Raw genomic sequence first — 19,456 nt, 5'->3', positions numbered from 1 at the left:
AGGAGTTTGTAGGTTAAAACACTCTTGTCACACCCAAGAGTTTTTATTGACTGGAGCTCTAGGTTAACTCCTTCTCCGAAAGAGGTGGTGGGGGACAGCCCCCCGTAAAGTCAGAGGTGTAGGTAAGAGCACAAAGTAGTAAAGTAAGCAGGCTCTGGTTATGGGGGTAGACGCTCGAGGATTTCCAGGGGGACTCCTGAGGCTCGATCCCGCCTTTGCGTATGTCGAGCCTCCTTCCTCATGACCTTTGCCATGGGCGGAGTACCTCACTCTGGCCCCCAACACCTATGGACTGTAGCCTACCAGGGCCCTCCGTCCATGGGATTTTCCAGGCAAGAGTACTGGAGTGGGGTGCCGTTGCCTTCTCCACTTCAGTGGCATAAGAAGACCCAAATGGCAAGGTAGCACTCTTACCTTCCAGTTCAGTGAATCCAATGTTTTTATCCTCTGGTGGAAACATTCTTCCCTTGGCGACTAAGCTATACAAATCAATAGGTCTCAAAGTTAGTGAAACTGGAAGCAATATTTTAAAATTTTATTTAAAAAAAATTGTAGCTACCCAGGGTCCTCATTGCTGTGTGCAGGCTTTCTCTAGTTGTGGTGCACAGGCTCAGTAGTTGAGGCTCTCAGTCTCTCTAGAGTGTGGGCTCAGTAGTTGTGGTGCACGGGCTTAGTTGCCTCATGGAATGTGGAATCATCGAGGACCAGGGATCGAACCCATGTTCCCTTCATGGAGGGGGCAGAGTCTTAACCACTGGACCACCAGGGAAGTCCTAGAAGCAGTATTTTAATAAGAGAGTCACTAGGTTTGTAATAGTGAGAGGAGCCACTCCCACTTCACCCCTTGACTCCCAGTCCTGCATATTGTCTGTCGAGTTAATCCCATGTAATGGTCTTTGATGCAAAGCCTAGACTTGCATCCTGTAAGACAGAGCCCCATATTTTTAGGTTACTGTCTCCTAGTTGGTCCCATAACTGAGTCATCAGTACATTTAGACCAGCCACTTCTGGGTAATGGGATGTAAGGTAAGGCTAGTTGATTCCATGTACCTAAGCCCACTGCTGCACTTCCTTTGCTATGCAATGAGATCCTTGATTAATTGCAAGGCTTGGCAGACTGCTGCCATGGTAGATGAGACTTTCCTTAAGTACATAGATGGTGGAAGTTTGCTAGTGCAAAGGCATTACAGGTAAAGACAAATTTACATTAAGAATATGTATTCCAATGAAGATAGATCTTTGTCTCCTCCATGATGGAAGAAGTCCAGTGTAATCGACTTGTAGGCTTCTCCCCCAGGAACAGTGCCATATTGGGGCCACGTATTGATCTCTGCTCTTAGCTGATTACTCAGCTGGTAAAGAATCCACCTGCAATGCGGGAGCCCTGGGTTCGATCCCTGGGTTGGGATGATCCCCTGGAGAAGGGAAAGGCTACCCACTCCAGTATTCTGGCCTGGAGAATTCCATGGACTATACAGTCCATGGGGTCCATAAGAGTTGGACACGACTGAGCTTCTTTGACTTAGCTGATAACCACTCAGCAGGGATGTTAGCCAGGTCAGCCACGGAGAGGGAGGCTCCCAAGACATCTGCCTGAAGTGAGGTCATCACAGGCTTTTCAAGCAGAGGAAGGCTAGTCTCCTCAACACAGGAGGGCAAGCTGCTTCCACTGCTGAGGAAGACCCACGATGACTTGGGGGGTTCAAGATTGTCAGCTTCCTCTGGGTCTAACCAGTTATCTTCCTTCCATGTTTCAGGATTCCTTTCTCTTCTAATTAGTGCCTTCACTTTCACATGAGAGATGGTGTGCTGGGGAATTTAACTGTTATTGTTTAACAACCCATACAATTAAACTGTCTTTGATTCTCAGCAGTAACAGCTGTGTGAGTACAAGAAATAAGAGATTCTTTGAGGCTGTTATAGAAGCTTTCTGCTTCTCAGACCATGACTTGAGCTGAAAGTTAATGGACCTAACCTTGTCATTTCCTTTTTGAAAATGTTCAAATGCACTCAAAATAACTCATCCACACCATGGCCCTTATAATCATCATTACTGCCATACAATCAAGCACAGAAGTCATTCCCAAAGCATGTGTTTGACTTGGCATTTCGCCATATTGAACTGCAGGTTTGACTAATTGTGATGCTGCTGCATGCAGTGGGTTACTTTACTAGCATCCGTTCTCATCAGTAGGGAACACAGCACTGCACCCAAGCCTAAGCACATGACCATACCAATCCTCAAATCCCATCTTTAGAGTCAGAAAGATCCCCTGGAGAAGGAAGTGGCAACCTACTCCAGTATTCCCGCCTGGAAAGTCCCATGGACAGGGGAGCCTGGCGGGCTACAGTCCATGGGGTTGCAAGAGTCAGACACGACTTAGCAGCTAAACTGCCACCACTACCACTCCTGGGGCCACTCCCTGTATCAGTTAGTCTGGGTCCACTGAGGAGATGTAAACTGGGAAATTTTAATAAATATAAGGGATTATTATACTGTGATAAAGATTAACTATAAGATGTGAGAAAAGTTTATATGGTAGCTTAGGACTAAGGGAGAGTACTCAAGGAACAACAAACGTGGGAAGGAGGCCCTTCCCCAGCTGAACCCCAGCGAAAATGCAGTTGCAGGCCATCCGGGCCGGAGCTTCCCTGATAGCTCATTTGGTAAAGAATCCACCTGCAATGCAGGAGACCCCAGTTCAATTCCTGGGTCAGGAAGGTTGTCTGGAGAAGGGATAGGCTACCCAGTCAGTATTCTTGGGCTTCCCTTGTGGCTCAGCTGGTAAGGAATCCACCTGCAATGTGGGAGACCTGGGTTTGATCCCTGGGTTGGAAGATCCCTGGAGAAAAGAAAGGCTACCCACTCCAGTATTCTGGCCTGGAGGATTCCATGGACTGTGTAGTCTATCGGGTCGCAAAGAGTCAGACATGACTGAGTGACTTTCACTTTTCACTTCACTGGGCCAGAGCTGGTCCACAGTTGATTGGCAAGCAAGAAGCAGCCCTCTGGGTTTCAGAGGGTAGCGGGGCACAGGAGAACTACAACTAGGGATCAGTGGTGTGGGCATGTAGAGAGTTGGGGAGCTGATGCTCGTAGCCTGGAGCATACAGTATCTGTAAGGCAAGCCACAACTAGTGACTTGGGTGCATGGTTATGCAGAGAGGATCAGTGGAAATTCTCCAGGGCACGGGCAGGGGAGCCAGTGGCCAGGCATCGTGGCATGCAGAGGAAGTAGGCCCAGGTGGAGGCAAGAAGCCAGAAATGCTGTGTCTGTCCAGGGAGTCAGTCTGGGCAAGCCTTGGAGGTTGCTGCATGGCGGAGTCAGAGCATCGCCAGATGTCCTCACATCCTGGCTGCTAGCCAGCTGCCCGGCTGGAATCAACAGGAGAGCCTGTTCCTCATGCAGTGTTCCTCCAGCGCCCTCTGCTGAGAAGCCTCAACATCATGCTCATTGTGAAGGAGAAATGCTTAGAAGAAATACCATCTGTTACCACAGAACACATGGAAGGGAGCTGAGCGTCAGTGAACTGATAACTGGCGTGCTGCTGCTGCTGCTGCTAAGTCGCTTCAGTCGTGTTCGACTCTGTGTGACCCCATAGACGGCAGCCCACCAGGCTCCTCTGTCCATGGGATTCTCCAGGCAAGAACACTGGAGTGGGTTGCCACTTCCTCCTCCAATGCATGAAAGTGAAAAGTCAAAGTGAAGTCGCTCAGTCGTGTCTGACTCTTAGCAACCCCATAGACTGCAGCCTACCAGGCTCCTCCGTCCATGGGATTTTCCAGGCAAGAGTACTGGAGTGGGGTGCTATTTAAATATCTATCTTTCCATCAGATTTCATCTAAGGATTTTAGTACCAAAATGTCAGAAGAAATGCATATGTGGTATAAAAGTTCAAATAAATAACAAAAGTATATGAGTAAAGCAGTGAAAAATCTGCCTGCCACTGCAGGAGATGTGGGTTTGATTCCTGGGTTGAAAAGATACCTGAAGAAGGAAATGGCAACCCACTCTAGTATTCTAGCCTGGAAAACTCTATAGACAGAAGAGCCTGGTGGACTATAGTCCCTGGGGTCGCAGAGTCAGACATGACCTAGTGATAAAGACCAGATATGTGGAAAATTCTGAAAGAGATGGGAATACCAGACCACCTGACCTGCCTCTTGAGAAACCTGTATGCAGGTCAGGAAGCAACAGTTAGAACTGGACATGGAACAGCAGACTGGTTCCAAATAGGAAAAGGAGTACGTCAAGGCTGTATATTGTCACCCTGCTTATTTAATTTATATGCAGAGTACATCATGAGAAACGCTGGGCTAGATGAAGCACAAGCTGGAATCAAGATTGCCGGGAGAAGTATCAATAACCTCAGATATGCAGATGACACCACCCTTATGGCAGAAAGTGAAGAGAAACTAAAAAGCCTCTTGATGAAAGTGAAAGTGGAGGGTGCAAAAGTTGGCTTAAAGATCAACATTGAGAAAACTAAGATCATGGCATCTGGTCCCATCACTTCATGGGAAATAGATGGGGAAACAGTGTCAGACTTTATTTTTGGGGGCTCCAGAATCACTGCAGATGGTGATTGCAGCCATGAAATTAAAAGACGCTTACTCCTTGGAAGGAAAGTTACAACAAACCTGGATAGCATATTAAAAAGCAGAGGCATTACTTTGCCAACAAAGGTCCGTCTAGTCAAGGCTATGGTTTTCCAGTGGTCATGTATGGATGTGAGAGTTGGACTGTAAAGAAAGCTGAATGCCAAAGAATTGATACTTTTGAACTGTGGTGTTGGAGAAGACTCTTGAGAATCCCTTGGACTGCAAGGAGATCCAACCAGTCAATCCTAAAGGAGATCAGTCCTGGGTGTTCATTGAAAGGACTGATGCTGAAGCTGAAACTCCAATACTTAGGCCACCTCATGCGAAGAGTTGACTCACTGGAAAAGACCCTGATGCTGGCAGGGATTGGGGGCAGGAGGAGAAGGGGATGACAGAGGATGAGATGGCTGGATGGCATCACCGACTCGATGGACATGAGTTTGAGTGAACGCCGGGAGTTGGTGATGAACAGGGAGGCCTGGCATGCTACAGTTCATGGGGTTGCAGAGAGTTGGACACAACTGAGCAACTTAACTGAACTGAACTGATAGCCTGTATAGCCAAATTGTCCGTCTCCTTGTTCCCCTCCCCCATTTACCACCTTCTCCAGAGGTAGCCACTGTCTCTCCACACTGGCTTAGTGTGGAGGCCTATGAGAGTTTTTCTTTGTATTGACACACATACACGTGAGTATATGTAAATATGCCTGTAAAAATGTGTGCTCACTTTTTTATTGCATAAGTGGATTCATGTGGTTCATACTACATTGTATTGTATCTTTTTTACTTAGTATATTTTCAAGGTCACTTCATGTCAGTATACACGGTCACTTTGTTAATGGGCACAAAATATTCCCCAGAATGGGCATACAATAGTTTATTTAACCAGTCTCGTTTGAATGGGCATTTAAGGAGATTTTTTTCCAGGATTTGTTTTTTTGGAATTATTTTAAACAGTGCTGCAGTGTATTCATACTGTTGTGTACTTGTGCAAGTAGTTTCATAGGTTAGATGTTTGAAAAGAAATTGCTAAGTTAGAGTGTGTACACATTTAAAAGTTGGATACATAGTGCTTCATTTTCTTCCATAAGGGTGAACCATTTTACAGTCCCAATATGTGAGAAAGTTTTCATTTTTTCCACACCTTCAGCAATATTGCATGTTATTTATTAACCTCTTAAGTTTTGCTATTCAGATGCCCAAAACATCAAAATAACTTTTAAATGCATGTTTACCTAGTTGTTAAGTATGTCTGTTCATATCCTTCAATTATTTTTCTGTTGTGTTGTTTCTGTTGATTTGTAAAGGAGCTCTTTACATGTTCTCCATAATAACTCTTTGTTAAAAATTTTCTCACTGTGGTCACTTGACTTTTATATATTAATTTTTATGGAGTGCTCATTTTATTTAATCTGTGTTCATTTCAAAGTGAAAGTGAAAGTTTCTCAGTCGTGTCTGACTCTTTGCGACCCCATGGACTATATAGTCCATGGAATTCTCCAGGCTAGAATATTGGAGTGGGTAGCCTTTCCCTTCTCTAAGGGGATCTTCCCAACCCAGGGATCGAACCCGGTCTCCCATATTGCAGGTGGATTCTTTACCAGCTGAGCCACAAGGAAAGTGTGTGTATTAATTTTTAACATATATATGTTAGAAGTCCATGTTATAAACTCTATCAGTCTTTTCCTTTGTAATTTCTGGGGTTTGTGTCTTGTGCTAAAAGAATTTTCCATAGTTCATATTATGAAAATATCAGCTTTTATAGTCTCAAGTTTTTTATGTTTCATTTTAACATATTTTCACATAGTTATGATACAACCGTTGATCATTTTTCTTTTCATTTGTATTTTACAATTAATTAGAGCCTTTTGTATTTTAAAGAACAGCAATCCTTTTTCACATGTGTTACATTTTTTTCATTTTTTTCCCCCTTCTCATAGTTTGTCTTCCTAGTTTGCTTTTGATAGATTTCTTTAGCATATAAATTTTTTTTGGCTGTGCCACATGGCATGTGGGATCTTAGTTCCCCCGCAAGGGCTGAATTGTGGAGTCTTAACCACTGAACTGCCAGGGAAGTCCCTATAAAAATTTTTTAATGTTAATTATTTTAATAGCTATGACTGTAGTTTAAAAGCTCAGTCTCATTCCCATCTCTTCTCTTCTTCAACTGATTGCACCCCTCACCTGCAAGTAACTACTGTTATTAATTCTTAGAACCTTTTCCAGAGTCTCTTTTTTCAAGTAGAAGTAAGCATAAATATGTATTGTTTTTACACCTTTTACATACAAGTATACAGAAGGTCTTAATTTTTATTTAGAAGCACTTGTTATTTCTCTTAGTGACTTCCAGACTTTATATCATGTTCATGGAATTTTTTCCTATTTTGAGATTGTAAAAATAAACAAGATTTGTTCTGATATGGCTTTATTTTTTAACATTTAAATCTTGAATTTCATCTAGAAAATTTTATTACAGAGATTAAGTAATGAAATAGCATTTATTGTGATTCTTCCTGTATGGCCCATTGTCTCATTGCAAGTATCAGTTTGCCCCAGTTTGAAATGCCATCTTTATCATCGGGATGAAAAGGCTCCTTCAGTGTTTCCTGTAAGATGGTGCTAGTAGCACTTAGTTGTCTTTAACTTCATTTGAAATAAGTTTGTTAGATTGTATTGTGACAGCTGTCATATCAGCGTGCATTTTTTAAAAAAAACTTACCAAAATTGGTGAATTTCTGTGTAACCATTTTAATACTGATCATGGAAGAAAAAGCAACATTTTCAGCACATTATGCTTTATTATTTCAAGAAAAGTATGAATGCATCTGAAACACACAAAAAAAGGTTTGTACAACATATGGAAATGGTGCTGTGATTGATTGAACATATCAAAAAGTAGTTTGTGAAATTTTGTGCTGGAGATTTCTCACTGGATGATGCTCCATGGTCCAGTAGACCAGTTGAAGTTGATGGCAATCAAATCAAGACATTCATTGAGAATAATCAATGTTATACCACGAGGGAGGTAGACAACATATTCAAAATACCCAAATCAAGCATTGAAAACCATTTGCATCAGCTTGGTTATGTTTTGTTTTGACTGCATTGGGTCTTGGTTGTGTTTCATTGCATCATATTGGATCTTGTGTTGTGATGCATGGACTCTCTCATTGTGGTTCTCAGGCTCAGTTCCTCTGTGGCATGTGGGATCTTAGTTCCCTGACCAGGGATCAAACCTGTGTCCCCTGCGTTGCAAGGTGGATTCTTAACCACTGGACCACCAGGGAAGTCCCCAGCTTGGTTACATTAATTGCTTTAATGTTGGGGTTCCCGTAAGTTTAGTGAACAAAAACCTTCTTGACTGAAGAAAAATCTTCTTGCCCATATTTCCACATATGATTCTCTACTGAAATTTAATGAAAATGTTCCGTTTTAAAAACAAATTGTGACAGATGATGAAAATTGGATACTGTGTAATGATGTGGAACAGAAGTGATCATGAGGCAACCGAAATTAACCACCACCAACTATACCAAAGGCTGGTCTTCATCTAAAGAAGGTGATGTTGTGTATTTGGTGGATTGGAAGGGAGTCCTTTATTACAAGTTCCTTCCAGAAAAATGATTTAATTCCAAGTACTGCTCCCAGTTAGACCAACTGTACTCTAACAGAAAGCATCTGGAATTAGTCAGTAGGAAACACATAATCTTCTATCAGGATAACACAAGACCATGTATTTCTTTGATGACCAGGCAAAAACTGTTACAACTTGGCGGGAAGTTCTGAGGCATCCACTGTATTCAGCAGACATTGCACCTTTGGATGTCCATTTATTTTGATGTTTACAGAATTCTCTTAGTGGGAAAAAATTTCAATTCCCTGGAAGATAAAGGTCACCTGGAACAGTTCTTTAGTCAAAGAGATAAGTTTTGGGAAGAACTTCCCTGTTGGTACAGTGGATAAGAGTCCTCCTGCCAGTGTAGGAGACACGAATTCGATCCCTGTTCTGGGCAGATCCCACATGCCTTGGAGCAGCCAAACCTGTGTGCCACAACTACAGAGCCCACTCTCTCCGGCCTTCGAGCCACAAATTACTGAGCCCCTGTGCTGCAGCTACTGAAGCCTGCTCGCCTAGAACCAGTGCTCCCCGGGACAAGAGAAGCCCACCGCAAGAAAAGCCCAGGCACTGCAGCAAAGAGTAGCCCCTGCTCACTGCAGCTGGAGAAAGCACACATGTAGCAACGAAGACCTAGCACTGCCAAAAATAAATAAATACATTTTTAAAGTTTTGGGAAGATGAAATTATGAAGTTACCTGAAAAATGAGAGAAGGTAGTGGAACAAAATGGTAAATACGTTGTTCAATAAAGTTGTTGGTGAAATTGAAAATTGTGTCTTTTACTTAAAAAGCCAAAGGAACATTTTGGCCAACTCAGTACAACCTCTGTCTAGTCTCAGGTCTTTCTCTGGACTGTCTTCTCTTCCATTGATCTGTTTGCTTATTCCTGTGCGAAAACAAATTTTAATTAACTTTAGCTTTTAAATGTATTTGGTATCTGATGTATTTCTGTTTTCATATTTTCAAATATTCTTAAATATTTTCTCTTTCAGAAGATCTTCCTCCTCCACCACCCAAATGAACTATCGAATCAGTTTGTGCTGCCCTAACCACCAAAAAGTTGGGCTGATTTTTATTGGAGTTCTTACCCGTCTATAGATCCTTTAGAATATTTCCCCATGTCTTCTGTATCCTTGAGTAAAGAAATTTGATTTTGCTAAAAATTTTATTAGGCTTACTCTTAGATATCTAATAGTTTTACTGATATCACAATTAGGATCTTTTTAAAAGTTATATTTCTAATTAGTTCTTGCTATGGTATAACTGCCTCTCTGGTGGCTCAGAGGTTAAAGCATCTGCCTGGAATGCGGGAGACCTGGGTTCGATCCCTGGGTCAGGAAGATCCCCCTGGAGAAGGAAAATGGCAACCCACTCCAGTACTCTTGCCTGGAGAATCCCATGGAGGGAGGAGCCTGGTAGGCTACAGTCCATGGGGTTGCAAAGAGTCGGACACAACTGAGCGACTTCACTTCATGGTATAGAAAACTCATTGGTATAGAAAATATATTGATTTTTGTTCATTATTTACTGAGCTCTTTGTTTCATAGACTGCTTTGGATTTTCTAAGTAGCTAGTCTGATCATTCGGATTGATAAATAGTAGCAGTCTCTTTCTTTCTTCAAAATGGAAGCCTGTTTTTTTTTTCCTCTTAAATTATTTTGGCTAGAATACCGTTTTTCTCTTGAATTATTTTGGCTAGAATTCCAAGAAGAATGTCAATAGAGATAATGGAGCCTCTCTCACCTTCTGAGATGACCCCACTCTCTGTCTGTGGAGTGTGTTGCTTTTTAAATAAATCCGATTCTCACCTATCCTAAAAAAACAGAGAGAGACGATGGGCATCTTCCTGGTCTTTAATGGGAAGGCTCCTGAAATGATCCTAGCTAAAATACTTGCTTCTGGAACTTTGTCTTCTCTTGTATTCTGGAGGAGTGTCCACTCCTTCTCTGTACCCTTTTCCCCACCTCCAACCATCAAATTATGGCATTCCTCAAGCCTCCTACTCTGTCTTCTCATGCAGCACATGTCTTGGTGATCCATATGCGCTTCAGATTGCAGTCATCTTGTGGCAGTTTGTAATTTCAGTTACCTTCTCTGAGTCAAGCTTTCACAGATTGGCATCTGTAGCCCACGACTCTCCTAGCTCTGGGCTCACTAAGGAGCTCCTCTTGGATTTCTTTCAGGCAGTGTTCACTCAGTACCTCTAAAATTGAGTTCATTATCAACAGGCTGGAGCCCTGGGTATAAGGCCCATAGCCAGATTCAGTGTTAAGAACCAGAAATAGAAGAAAGGCTGCCTAAGCTGAGAGGACCTCCTGCAGGGTCTTATTTTCTGCCAATGGAGACCCAAGCCAACCACCTCACCCTAGTCCCACCTCACTCTGTGCTCTACGTAGTGGCCACATAGTCTGCCCTCCCAACACCCTCTGCTTCCTCGCCTGCTGTCCCTAGGATGTCCCTCGCAGTTTCTAGTCATCACCCTCCTCCTTTCCCGAGGGGACCTGTGCAGGACAGTTGGAAGCATTAGGGAGCTCCTCTGGTGCGCACTCCATGTGGATGCAGGGTCATGACGAGGCTGATATCTGCTTGTCTCTGTGTGGGCAGGAAATATGAGCTGTATAGCATGGACTGGGACCTGAAGGAGGAACTGAGGGACTGCCTAGTGGCTGCTGCACCCTATGGGGGGCCCATTGGTAAGTCACCCCTCTGCCACTGCATGCTTAGGGACTGTGGGATGAACTCAGGGTCCTTGTTTCCTGGGGGCCTTGCTGTTGAGGGGTTCTTGCTGGCCTATGCTACCCACCCCCACCCCACCTTACTGAGATGTTTTAATTGTGGTTCTCGTGAGGCCTGCCACATGTGGTGTGGGCCTTCAGAACTAGTTCATAGGCCTGCTTGGCATGGAGTGGGCCTGGGCAACTAGGACAGAAGGTTTCTGCTCAAACCACAGCACTGCTGAGGAACCCCTGGCGGAAGGAGAAGCCCGCCAGTGCCAGGCCGGTTCTCGAGATCTACTCAGCTTCCGGGGTGCCTCTGGCCAGTCTGTTGGTGAGCTCCCTGCCTTCCCTGGGGCTGAGGGCTTTACAGGATTCTGCATCCTGAGGACAGCCTCTGGAGCCTCTCTCTCATCTGCAGTGGAAGAGTGGGCCCGTGGTGTCCCTGGGCTGGTCAGCTGAGGAGGAGCTGCTCTGCGTGCAGGAAGACGGAGTTGTGCTGGTTTACGGGCTGCATGGTGACTTCCGGAGACACTTCAGCATGGGCAATGTAGGGGGCCCTGGGGGCTGGGGAAAAGGGATGGAGTCTGGGACTCTCTCACTCCCTCAATCCACGACCCCTCTCTCCAGGAGGTGCTCCAGAACCGGGTTCTGGATGCCCGGATCTTCCATACTGAGTTTGGTTCTGGGGTGGCCATCCTCACAGGAGCTCACCGCTTCACCCTCAGTGCCAACGTGGGTGACCTCAAACTCCGCCGGATGCCAGAGGTGCCAGGTGAGCCTTGACACCCCTGGAGCAGCATTCACTGCCCACAAATGTGCCTCCTGTCCATGGGACCATCAGAGGCAGAAACTGTGGACTTTGGGCAGTCTAAGGTTGTCCTTTTCCACGACCATAGGTCTGCAGAGTGCACCCTCATGCTGGACCACAGTGTGCCAGGACCGAGTGGCGCACATTCTCCTGGCTGTAGGACCTGATCTTTACCTCCTAGACCATGCAGCCTGCTCTGCGGTGGTGAGGAGCCTGGGTTGGGAGTGAACCGGAGGGACTGTAGAAGCCAGTGGGAGATCCTGAAAAGTCAGTCTGTCTGGTGTTCCCCTTGGCCCTGCCCCAGACACCCCCTGGCCTGGCCCCAGGAGTGAGCAGCTTCCTGCAGATGGCTGTCTCCTTCACCTACAGACACCTGGCGCTCTTCACAGACACAGGCTACATCTGGATGGGGACAGCATCTCTCAAGGTATAAGGCACATCTCTCAGGGCACTGTGCCTTGTCTAGGAAAGATGTGTGGGGCAAAGGGGAAGGACTTTTCAGCCAGACTGGTGATGGCTGGGATAGGGCCATGACATTCCCTGCACTCTTTCAGGAGAAGCTGTGTGAGTTCAACTGCAACATCCGGGCCCCCCCGAAGCAGATGGTCTGGTGAGGATGGGGGAGGGGTGTTGTTCTCATGGGAGTGGACATGCACATAGCCTTGCCTCCTGGGACACATTGATTCATCCTGTCTACTGACCAGAGCAAGCAGAGCTTGAATCTTGTCTTCCCTGCTAGAGCACATTTGAGGGAAACCCCAGTTCCCGGTGGGCCCCAGGTGTGCCAGGAAGCTGATGGGCCCAGGGAGAGAGAGAAGCAAATAAGTCAGCCAGAGAAGTAAGATGAAGGGCAGCAAGCCTGTGCGGAGTTCCCCAAGGCAAAGTGATACAGACAGTGATGTGAGAGACATGACTGTGGCCCAGGCATCCTGTGTATTAATCCCAGATGTGTGTGTGTGTGCACACAGGTGTAGCCGTCCGCGCAGCAAGGAGAGGGCTGTTGTGGTGGCCTGGGAGAGGCGGCTAATGGTGGTGGGCGATGCCCCTGAGAGCATCCAGTATCCTTGGAGGGCTGCCAGGGGTTAGGGGAGGGTGGCCTGCCCCGCCCCATCCCTGGTTACTCTTAGGAACCTTGACCACGCTCAGGTTCGTGCTAGATGAGGACTCCTACCTGGTGCCTGAGTTGGACGGGGTCCGAGTCTTCTCCCGCAGTACCCACGAGTTCCTGCATGAGGTTCCAGGTGAGGCCCTCGTAAAAGCTCTGAGTGACCAGGACAGGGGCTCCTCAACACCACAGCTGCCGGACTAGTGCCCCAGAGCAGAATCAGGGCACTGAGGCAGGGCTGAGGGTTTCCTGACGCTCCCTGTCTCCCACTTACATTTTCCTCCCCTAGTGGCCAGTGAGGAGATCTTTAAAATAGCCTCGATGGCCCCTGGAGCGCTGTTGTTGGAGGCTCAGAAGGAGTATGAGGTAAAGCCCTGGGCCTCTCCCGGGGCCCCAAGCCACTCGCCTTCCCCTTCCACTAATTGACCAGCCCCTGTTTCTGCAGCCAAGTGCTACCTTTAAAGATGGGGGTTCAGGCAGGACATGGGCTGGGCCGGGCTGGGGTAGAGAGAGCTGGCTCAGTTGCACTGAAGGGACTTGGTGTCTTCTGTATGGTGATAGGGAGGGGCAGGGAACCCTTGCAGTCTAGTCACAAATCAGGGCTCTATCGAGAGATCTCAGGGCTTCATAGACAACTGCGCTGATTGGGGATGTGTGTGAATACCTCGGGTGGTGGGGCTGAGGGGATTTGGGCTCCGGCCTCTGCAACCTTCCAGACCTGCCACCACAGCCCAGTGGGTTGGGAGCCAGGCATAGAGGTGTTCTCGGTCATGACGCACTGTCCCTGGCACTTTCCCTCCACCCCAGAAAGAGAGCCAGAAGGCGGATGAGTACCTGCGGGAGATCCAGGAGCTGGGGCAGCTGCCCCAGGCTGTGCAGCAGTGCATCGAGGCTGCAGGACACGAGCACTGGCCAGATATGCAGAAGAGTCTGCTCAGGGTTGGCCTGGATGGCAGGGCTGGAGGGAGGGCAGGGTTTGGCTGGCAGAGGGGAAAGCCCTCCATTACTCTCTGGCTCTTTTTAGGCGGCCTCCTTCGGAAAGTGTTTCCTGGACAGATTTCCACCTGACAGCTTTGTGCGCATGTGTCAGGACCTTCGTGTACTCAATGCTATTCGGGACTATCACATCGGAATCCCCCTCACCTATAGCCAGTATCCTCAAGTGTGCTGACAGAGTGTTTACTTCCAGGGGTGGAAGGGCAAGGGGATGGAGATGCCACCTAAAGGTCCTTGGCAAATAGGACTTATCTCCCAGCTGGATCCTTAACAAAATGAAATACAGATACAAGCAGCTCACTATCCAGGTGTTGCTAGACAGGTACAGCTAGCCCAAGGGTGCTGGGCGGAGGGCTGTAGGTGGGCAGACATTACAGCCCTTGCTCTGCTCTTCTGGTCACTGCTTGTGATCCATTTGCTTGGGATCAGGGAGGCTGGGGTTACAGGGTCGGGCCACTCTGTCCTCTTTCTACCCTACTTTATCCCTTGTTCCCTTTATCTCCCTTGTCTGCCAGGCTTGTGTTGCGAAGGCTTTACCCCCTGGCCATTCAGATATGTGAGTACCTGCGGCTTCCTGAAGTGCAGGGCGTCAGCAGAATCCTGGCCCACTGGGCCTGCTACAAGGTGAGGATATAGAACGGAGTCCAAGGGCAATTCAGGGTTTACAGGCCAAGGTGAGGTGTAGAAAAGATGTGTAGAGCTGAAAGAGTGGGTCTTGATCAAGGCAGTGGGGGTCGGGTTTAAGGGGTGAGAGCCAGATTGGTGACATTCCTTCCCTCTCCAGGTACAACAGAAGGATGTGTCTGACGAGGATGTTGCTCGGGCCATTAATCAGAAGCTGGGGGACACGCCTGGTGTCTCCTACTCTGACATTGCTGCACGAGCCTATGGCTGTGGCCGCACGGAGCTGGCCATCAAGGTGTGGGTGCTTAGCCCTCCCTGGATGCTCTGATGTGGGTGTTAGAGGCCCCCAGGCCAGCTCCTTCTCTCTGTGCCTTCCTCCTCGTCCCACAGCTGCTGGAATATGAGCCACGCTCTGGGGAGCAAGTTCCCCTTCTCCTGAAGATGAAGAGGAGCAAACTGGCACTAAGCAAGGCCATCGAGAGTGGGGATACTGATCTGGGTGAGCAGGGTTTGGGTGAGGACGAGGCTGGGGACCCTGGGCTCAGTAAGGGGCTGGGCTGAATCCCCACCCCACCTTATCGTCCCGCAGTGTTCACAGTGCTGCTGCACCTGAAGAATGAGCTGAACCGAGGAGATTTTTTCATGACGCTTCGGAACCAGCCTATGGCCTTAAGTTTGTACCGACAGGTGTGTGCAGGGGCAGGGTGGGGTGGAGCCTGAGGAGCCCCCGAGTTGGCCTTGCTGACTGCCCACCTGCTGTCCCCAGTTCTGTAAGCATCAGGAGCTGGAGACACTGAAGGACCTTTACAACCAGGATGACAACCACCAGGAGCTGGGCAGCTTCCACATCCGAGCCAGCTACGCTGCAGAGGAGGTCTGAGGGCCACAGGGCAGGTGGGGCCCACAAACTGGGCCATTGGTCTGGCTTCTCCAGGAGTCTAGGCCTTGAATGTGTCACACACCCCATTTGGTCCTCATTGTGGAGGGAGAGCTTGAGAAGATGTGAGGCGCATGAGTTGGTCCCAGAGGAGCTAGTCATTCCCATTAGGAATACCAGCACAGTGCTCCCAGCAGGAAGAGCTGGCACTGGTGACCCTAGGCACAAGGATTGGGGAGAAAACTGCAGCATGAGTGGTGACGGCCGAGGTTCTCTGTGCTATGAGCTCCCTTTTGGCCTTTGCAGCGAATTGAGGGGCGAGTTGCAGCTCTACAGACGGCAGCCGACGCCTTCTACAAGGCCAAAAATGAGTTTGCAGCCAAGGTTTGGCCCGTTCTTCTCTAAACCTCTTCTCCTCACTTCCCAGTCTTCCTTCCTTGTCCCTCTCATCCCTGTCCCACCACATCCCTGTTCCCAGGCTACAGAGGATCAGATGCGGCTCCTACGGCTGCAGCGACGCCTAGAAGATGAGCTGGGGGGCCAGTTCTTAGACCTGTCTCTACATGACACGGTCACCACCCTCATTCTCAGTGGCCAAAACAAGCGTGCGGAGCAGCTGGCACGTGACTTTCGCATCCCTGACAAGAGGTAGATGAGGGCCTGATCTGCATGTAGGTCCTGGGACCCCCTGCCCCTCCTGCAATGCCTCCATGCCCAGCTTTCCCACAGGCTCTGGTGGCTGAAGTTGACTGCCCTGGCAGATTTGGAAGACTGGGAGGAGCTAGAGAAGTTTTCTAAGAGCAAGAAATCACCCATTGGCTACCTGGTGAGGTGGGGACCTCCCTCTAGCCCATCTCCAGTGAGGCAATGCTGAGGAGATGGCCAGGCTCCAGTGGTCTGTTCACACATCTGCTCAGCTATCCTACAGAACTGGTGGGCACATTTCGGAGTCAGGCACAGGGGAGGACAGGCCCAAGTCCGCCTGCAGATGCTGGAGGAAAGGAGACTGAGCTGCTTTTCCCCAAGGAGGGCCATAGGGGACACCAGTGTCTGAAGGAAAGTCCTGTTGGTGGGGAGGAAGGGGAGAGTACATTTGCAAAGCAGTGGAGGATGTTGAGTTGTTTGTTTTCTGTGGCAGGCAGTTCAGAGGTGTGGTAGGTTGGTCAAATAAGGGCAGCTATAAACTGCCCAAAACTCAGGCCCTGGGAAGGCGGGAAATGCCTGCTGTGAGGGGTAACGGTAGATGATGGCGTGAATGCATAGAAATAATTGATCTCAAAGCTCTAATAGAGCTTGGGGTAGGTGGTTTTCACCCAAAGAATTTTGAGATCACAACTGTTGTATGGGTGTGGGATAGGAATTGGGGGGATTATACAGACAGAAGGGTATATAAGATACATTGGGATAATGTAGCCACTTGGCTTTACTCATGGACAGAGGAGCTTTGAGAGCTATGGTCCATAGGGTCGCAAAGAATCAGACACAACTGATGTGACTTGACACACAGGCTTTGCTCATAAGAGAGAACAGGAGGGCTTTGCCTGATGTCTTTCTACCCTCTTCTCCTAAGCCCTTTGTGGAGATCTGCATGAAGCAACACAATAAATATGAGGCCAAGAAGTATGCTTCCCGTGTGGGTCCTGAGCAGAAGGTCAAGGCCTTGCTTCTTGTTGGGTGCGTCTGCTGAGAGCCCTGGGGTGCTGGGTGGCAGAGCCAGTGGGCTGATGAGAGGCACAATTTGTGCCCTTGGGCAGCTCAATACTTATCTCCCCTCCTACTCAAACTGCAGGGATGTGGCTCAGGCTGCGGACGTTGCTATTGAACACCGGAATGAGGCGGAGATGAGCCTCGTATTGTCCCACTGCACTGGAGCCACAGATGGGGCCACAGCCGACAAGATTCAACGGGCCCGGGCACAAGCCCAGAAGAAATGAGGAGCCTACCTGCTCATCTTCCTGAGCCCTGGATCTGTCAGAAGTGTCCCTGCTCATCTAGCTCTTCCCACAGAGCAAAGCCCGAAAAGCTGGGGTTGGGGCCAGGGTTTTGGTTGTAAATAAAGTTGAAATATTTTATAACAGCAGTCCCCAACTTTTTTGATACCAAGGAGTGGTTTCGTGGAAGACAATTTTTCTACAGACTTGGGGTGAGGGGATGTTTTCATGATTCAAGCATATTACCTTTTCTTAAATTTATTTTTTGGCTTCACTGAGTCTTTATTGCTGTGCGTGGGCTTTCTCTAGTTGGCAGTGAGTGGGGGCTACTCTTCCTCGCAGTACTTGGCTTCTCATCGCGGTGGCTTCTCTCTGTGGAGCATGGGCTCTAGAGCAAGGGTTTCAGTAGTTGTGGCTCACGGGCTTAATTGCTCTGCAGAATGTGGGATCTTCCTGGACCAGGGATTGGACTTGTGTTCCCTGTATTGGCAGGCAGATCCTTAACCATTGGACCACCAGGGAAGTCCCTCAAATGAGTTGCATTTACTGTGCACTTTACTTCTAATCTAATGCCGCTTCTGATCTGACAGGAGGTACCTGGCCAGGAAGTTGGAGACCCCTGTTTTAGAGCACTTGTTTTATGCAGTGCAGTCTAAGCAAAAACAGCTTGGAGGCAGAACCATCCAGATACCTCAGCAGAACTTCATGTGTTTGATTGTGGGGGTCTGGAGAGAGAGCTTCTCCAGTGATATTCACAGACCCCTGTCTACAGTTACCAGGCAAAGTCCTCTCAAACTCACAGCCCCTAGGAAGATTATGGGACGTGATAGCACACGTGCTAAGCACCACACTGAAAGCATTACCCACACGTGCACACATGGTACAAGCTCAGCACTTTACCTTGCTTTCATTTTTTCTACAAGACAGTCCTATGAGAGAGGTAATACCACCCCATTTTACAGAAGAGGATTGAGGACTGGGGAGCAACTAGATGGCAAGACTGGAATTTGAAACCATGTTGGACATTTGGAGATTTTAGAGCTTCTCCTTGGCTGTTGTGACAGAGGAAGGATGACTCAGCCGGACCTGAAACCGGGCCCTCTGAGCAGAGGGTCCTGAGGCAAGGGCCCTGGTTTGCCCTACAGTGAGGACTGGAGGATGGATGAGGAGCATGTGGCCATTGGGTTGGAGAGATCGAGAAGGAGACTTTGGAAACCCTGCCCACTGAATAGTGGTGAGCAATTCCTGAATGGTCACTGGACTGAAGAGAAAAAGAAGGGAATTCTCCCTTTGGCAATTCTGCCAAAGAAGAGCTGCAAACTGGAGGCCCCTGGCTCCCCAGTTGGCTCAGTGGAGGCCTTCCCTACAGTCAGTGAGAATGCCTTCATGGCCCTCCAGGCTCCCTGCCTCTAGCCTCTGCACTCCAGTGCACTTTGGCTTCATACCCCAGCAGTGTTACCCAACACTGAGGGCATTACCTTTCTTCCTGTTGCTCTTATTAGTCTAGATGGAAGACGGAGGAAACCAAAGCCAAGAGAAGGCAGACCTCCCTGGAACTTTCGGCTTTTCCCTCTTTGACACCCCTAGGGCTGTGTTTAAAAATAGTGAGAGATTCAAGCTTGGCAAGATGTTTCTTTTTCCTCCCTTACCTGATTGTAAGTTTGTGAAAATCCCACATGCACGTGTACTAAGTCGCTTCAGTCATGTCCGACTCTTCACAACTCTGTGATCCTTTGGACTACAGCCTGCCAGGCTCCTCTGTTGGCATTCTTGGGGATATAAATCAAATTATAAAAGAATCATTTGTTATGCTCACCACTTAGAGAATTTGAACAGGATAAAACAGGATGGTTTGTCTGTTCCCCAATGTCTAGGGCATTAGCTGGAAGACTGAAAGGTTGGGGGTGACTTGACAGCTAGGAACTGGAATCTGAAGGCTTGGCAACTCACACATCTGGCAATTGAAGCTAGTTGTTGACTGGAACCGTAGTTCTGTTAGCCAGAACACCTGCCTCAAACACCAGCAGCCAGGTCCCAAGGGCAGCATCCAAGAAGAGCCAGGTAGAGCTGTACTGCCTTCCCTAACATGGTTTTAGAAGTCATAGTATCATACCCGGAGAAGGGGATGGCACCCCACTCCAGTACTCTTGCCTGGAAAATCCCATGGATGGAGGAGGC

The 19,456-nt window shown here is 48.1% G+C and overlaps 1 protein-coding gene across 4 annotated transcripts in view; it reads left to right on the top strand.

Moving 5' to 3' along the window:
* VPS16 (VPS16 core subunit of CORVET and HOPS complexes) overlaps nt 1–17,422 on the top strand; it is a 29,377-nt gene extending 11,955 nt beyond the window's left edge. For 2 of the 4 annotated variants that reach the window (XM_061436724.1, XM_061436723.1), the window contains 23 exons: nt 10,825–10,913; nt 11,171–11,268; nt 11,356–11,484; nt 11,565–11,709; nt 11,834–11,949; nt 12,050–12,172; nt 12,300–12,355; nt 12,714–12,803; nt 12,892–12,986; nt 13,140–13,216; nt 13,658–13,789; nt 13,875–14,002; nt 14,133–14,168; nt 14,362–14,470; nt 14,631–14,765; nt 14,861–14,969; nt 15,060–15,157; nt 15,237–15,344; nt 15,654–15,731; nt 15,826–15,995; nt 16,077–16,173; nt 16,918–17,021; nt 17,137–17,422. In XM_061436724.1, the coding sequence (XP_061292708.1) occupies nt 10,844–10,913; nt 11,171–11,268; nt 11,356–11,484; nt 11,565–11,709; nt 11,834–11,949; nt 12,050–12,172; nt 12,300–12,355; nt 12,714–12,803; nt 12,892–12,986; nt 13,140–13,216; nt 13,658–13,789; nt 13,875–14,002; nt 14,133–14,168; nt 14,362–14,470; nt 14,631–14,765; nt 14,861–14,969; nt 15,060–15,157; nt 15,237–15,344; nt 15,654–15,731; nt 15,826–15,995; nt 16,077–16,173; nt 16,918–17,021; nt 17,137–17,281 (2,448 nt within the window). In that variant the 5' untranslated portion in view covers nt 10,825–10,843 and the 3' untranslated portion in view covers nt 17,282–17,422. Of the gene's footprint in view, nt 1–10,824; nt 10,914–11,170; nt 11,269–11,355; nt 11,485–11,564; nt 11,710–11,833; nt 11,950–12,049; nt 12,173–12,299; nt 12,356–12,713; nt 12,804–12,891; nt 12,987–13,139; nt 13,217–13,657; nt 13,790–13,874; nt 14,003–14,132; nt 14,169–14,361; nt 14,471–14,630; nt 14,766–14,860; nt 14,970–15,059; nt 15,158–15,236; nt 15,345–15,653; nt 15,732–15,825; nt 15,996–16,065; nt 16,179–16,917; nt 17,022–17,136 lie in introns of those variants that run through there. The other 2 variants (XM_061436725.1, XM_061436726.1) reach the window with 2 other exon arrangements.
* The last annotated feature ends 2,034 nt before the right edge of the window (nt 17,423–19,456 follow it).

Source organism: Bos javanicus, chromosome 13 (assembly GCF_032452875.1).
Source record: "Bos javanicus breed banteng chromosome 13, ARS-OSU_banteng_1.0, whole genome shotgun sequence".
NCBI lineage: Eukaryota > Metazoa > Chordata > Mammalia > Artiodactyla > Bovidae > Bos > Bos javanicus.
Note: the sequence above shows the minus strand (reverse complement) of the source record. Positions and strands in the feature narration are given on the sequence as shown.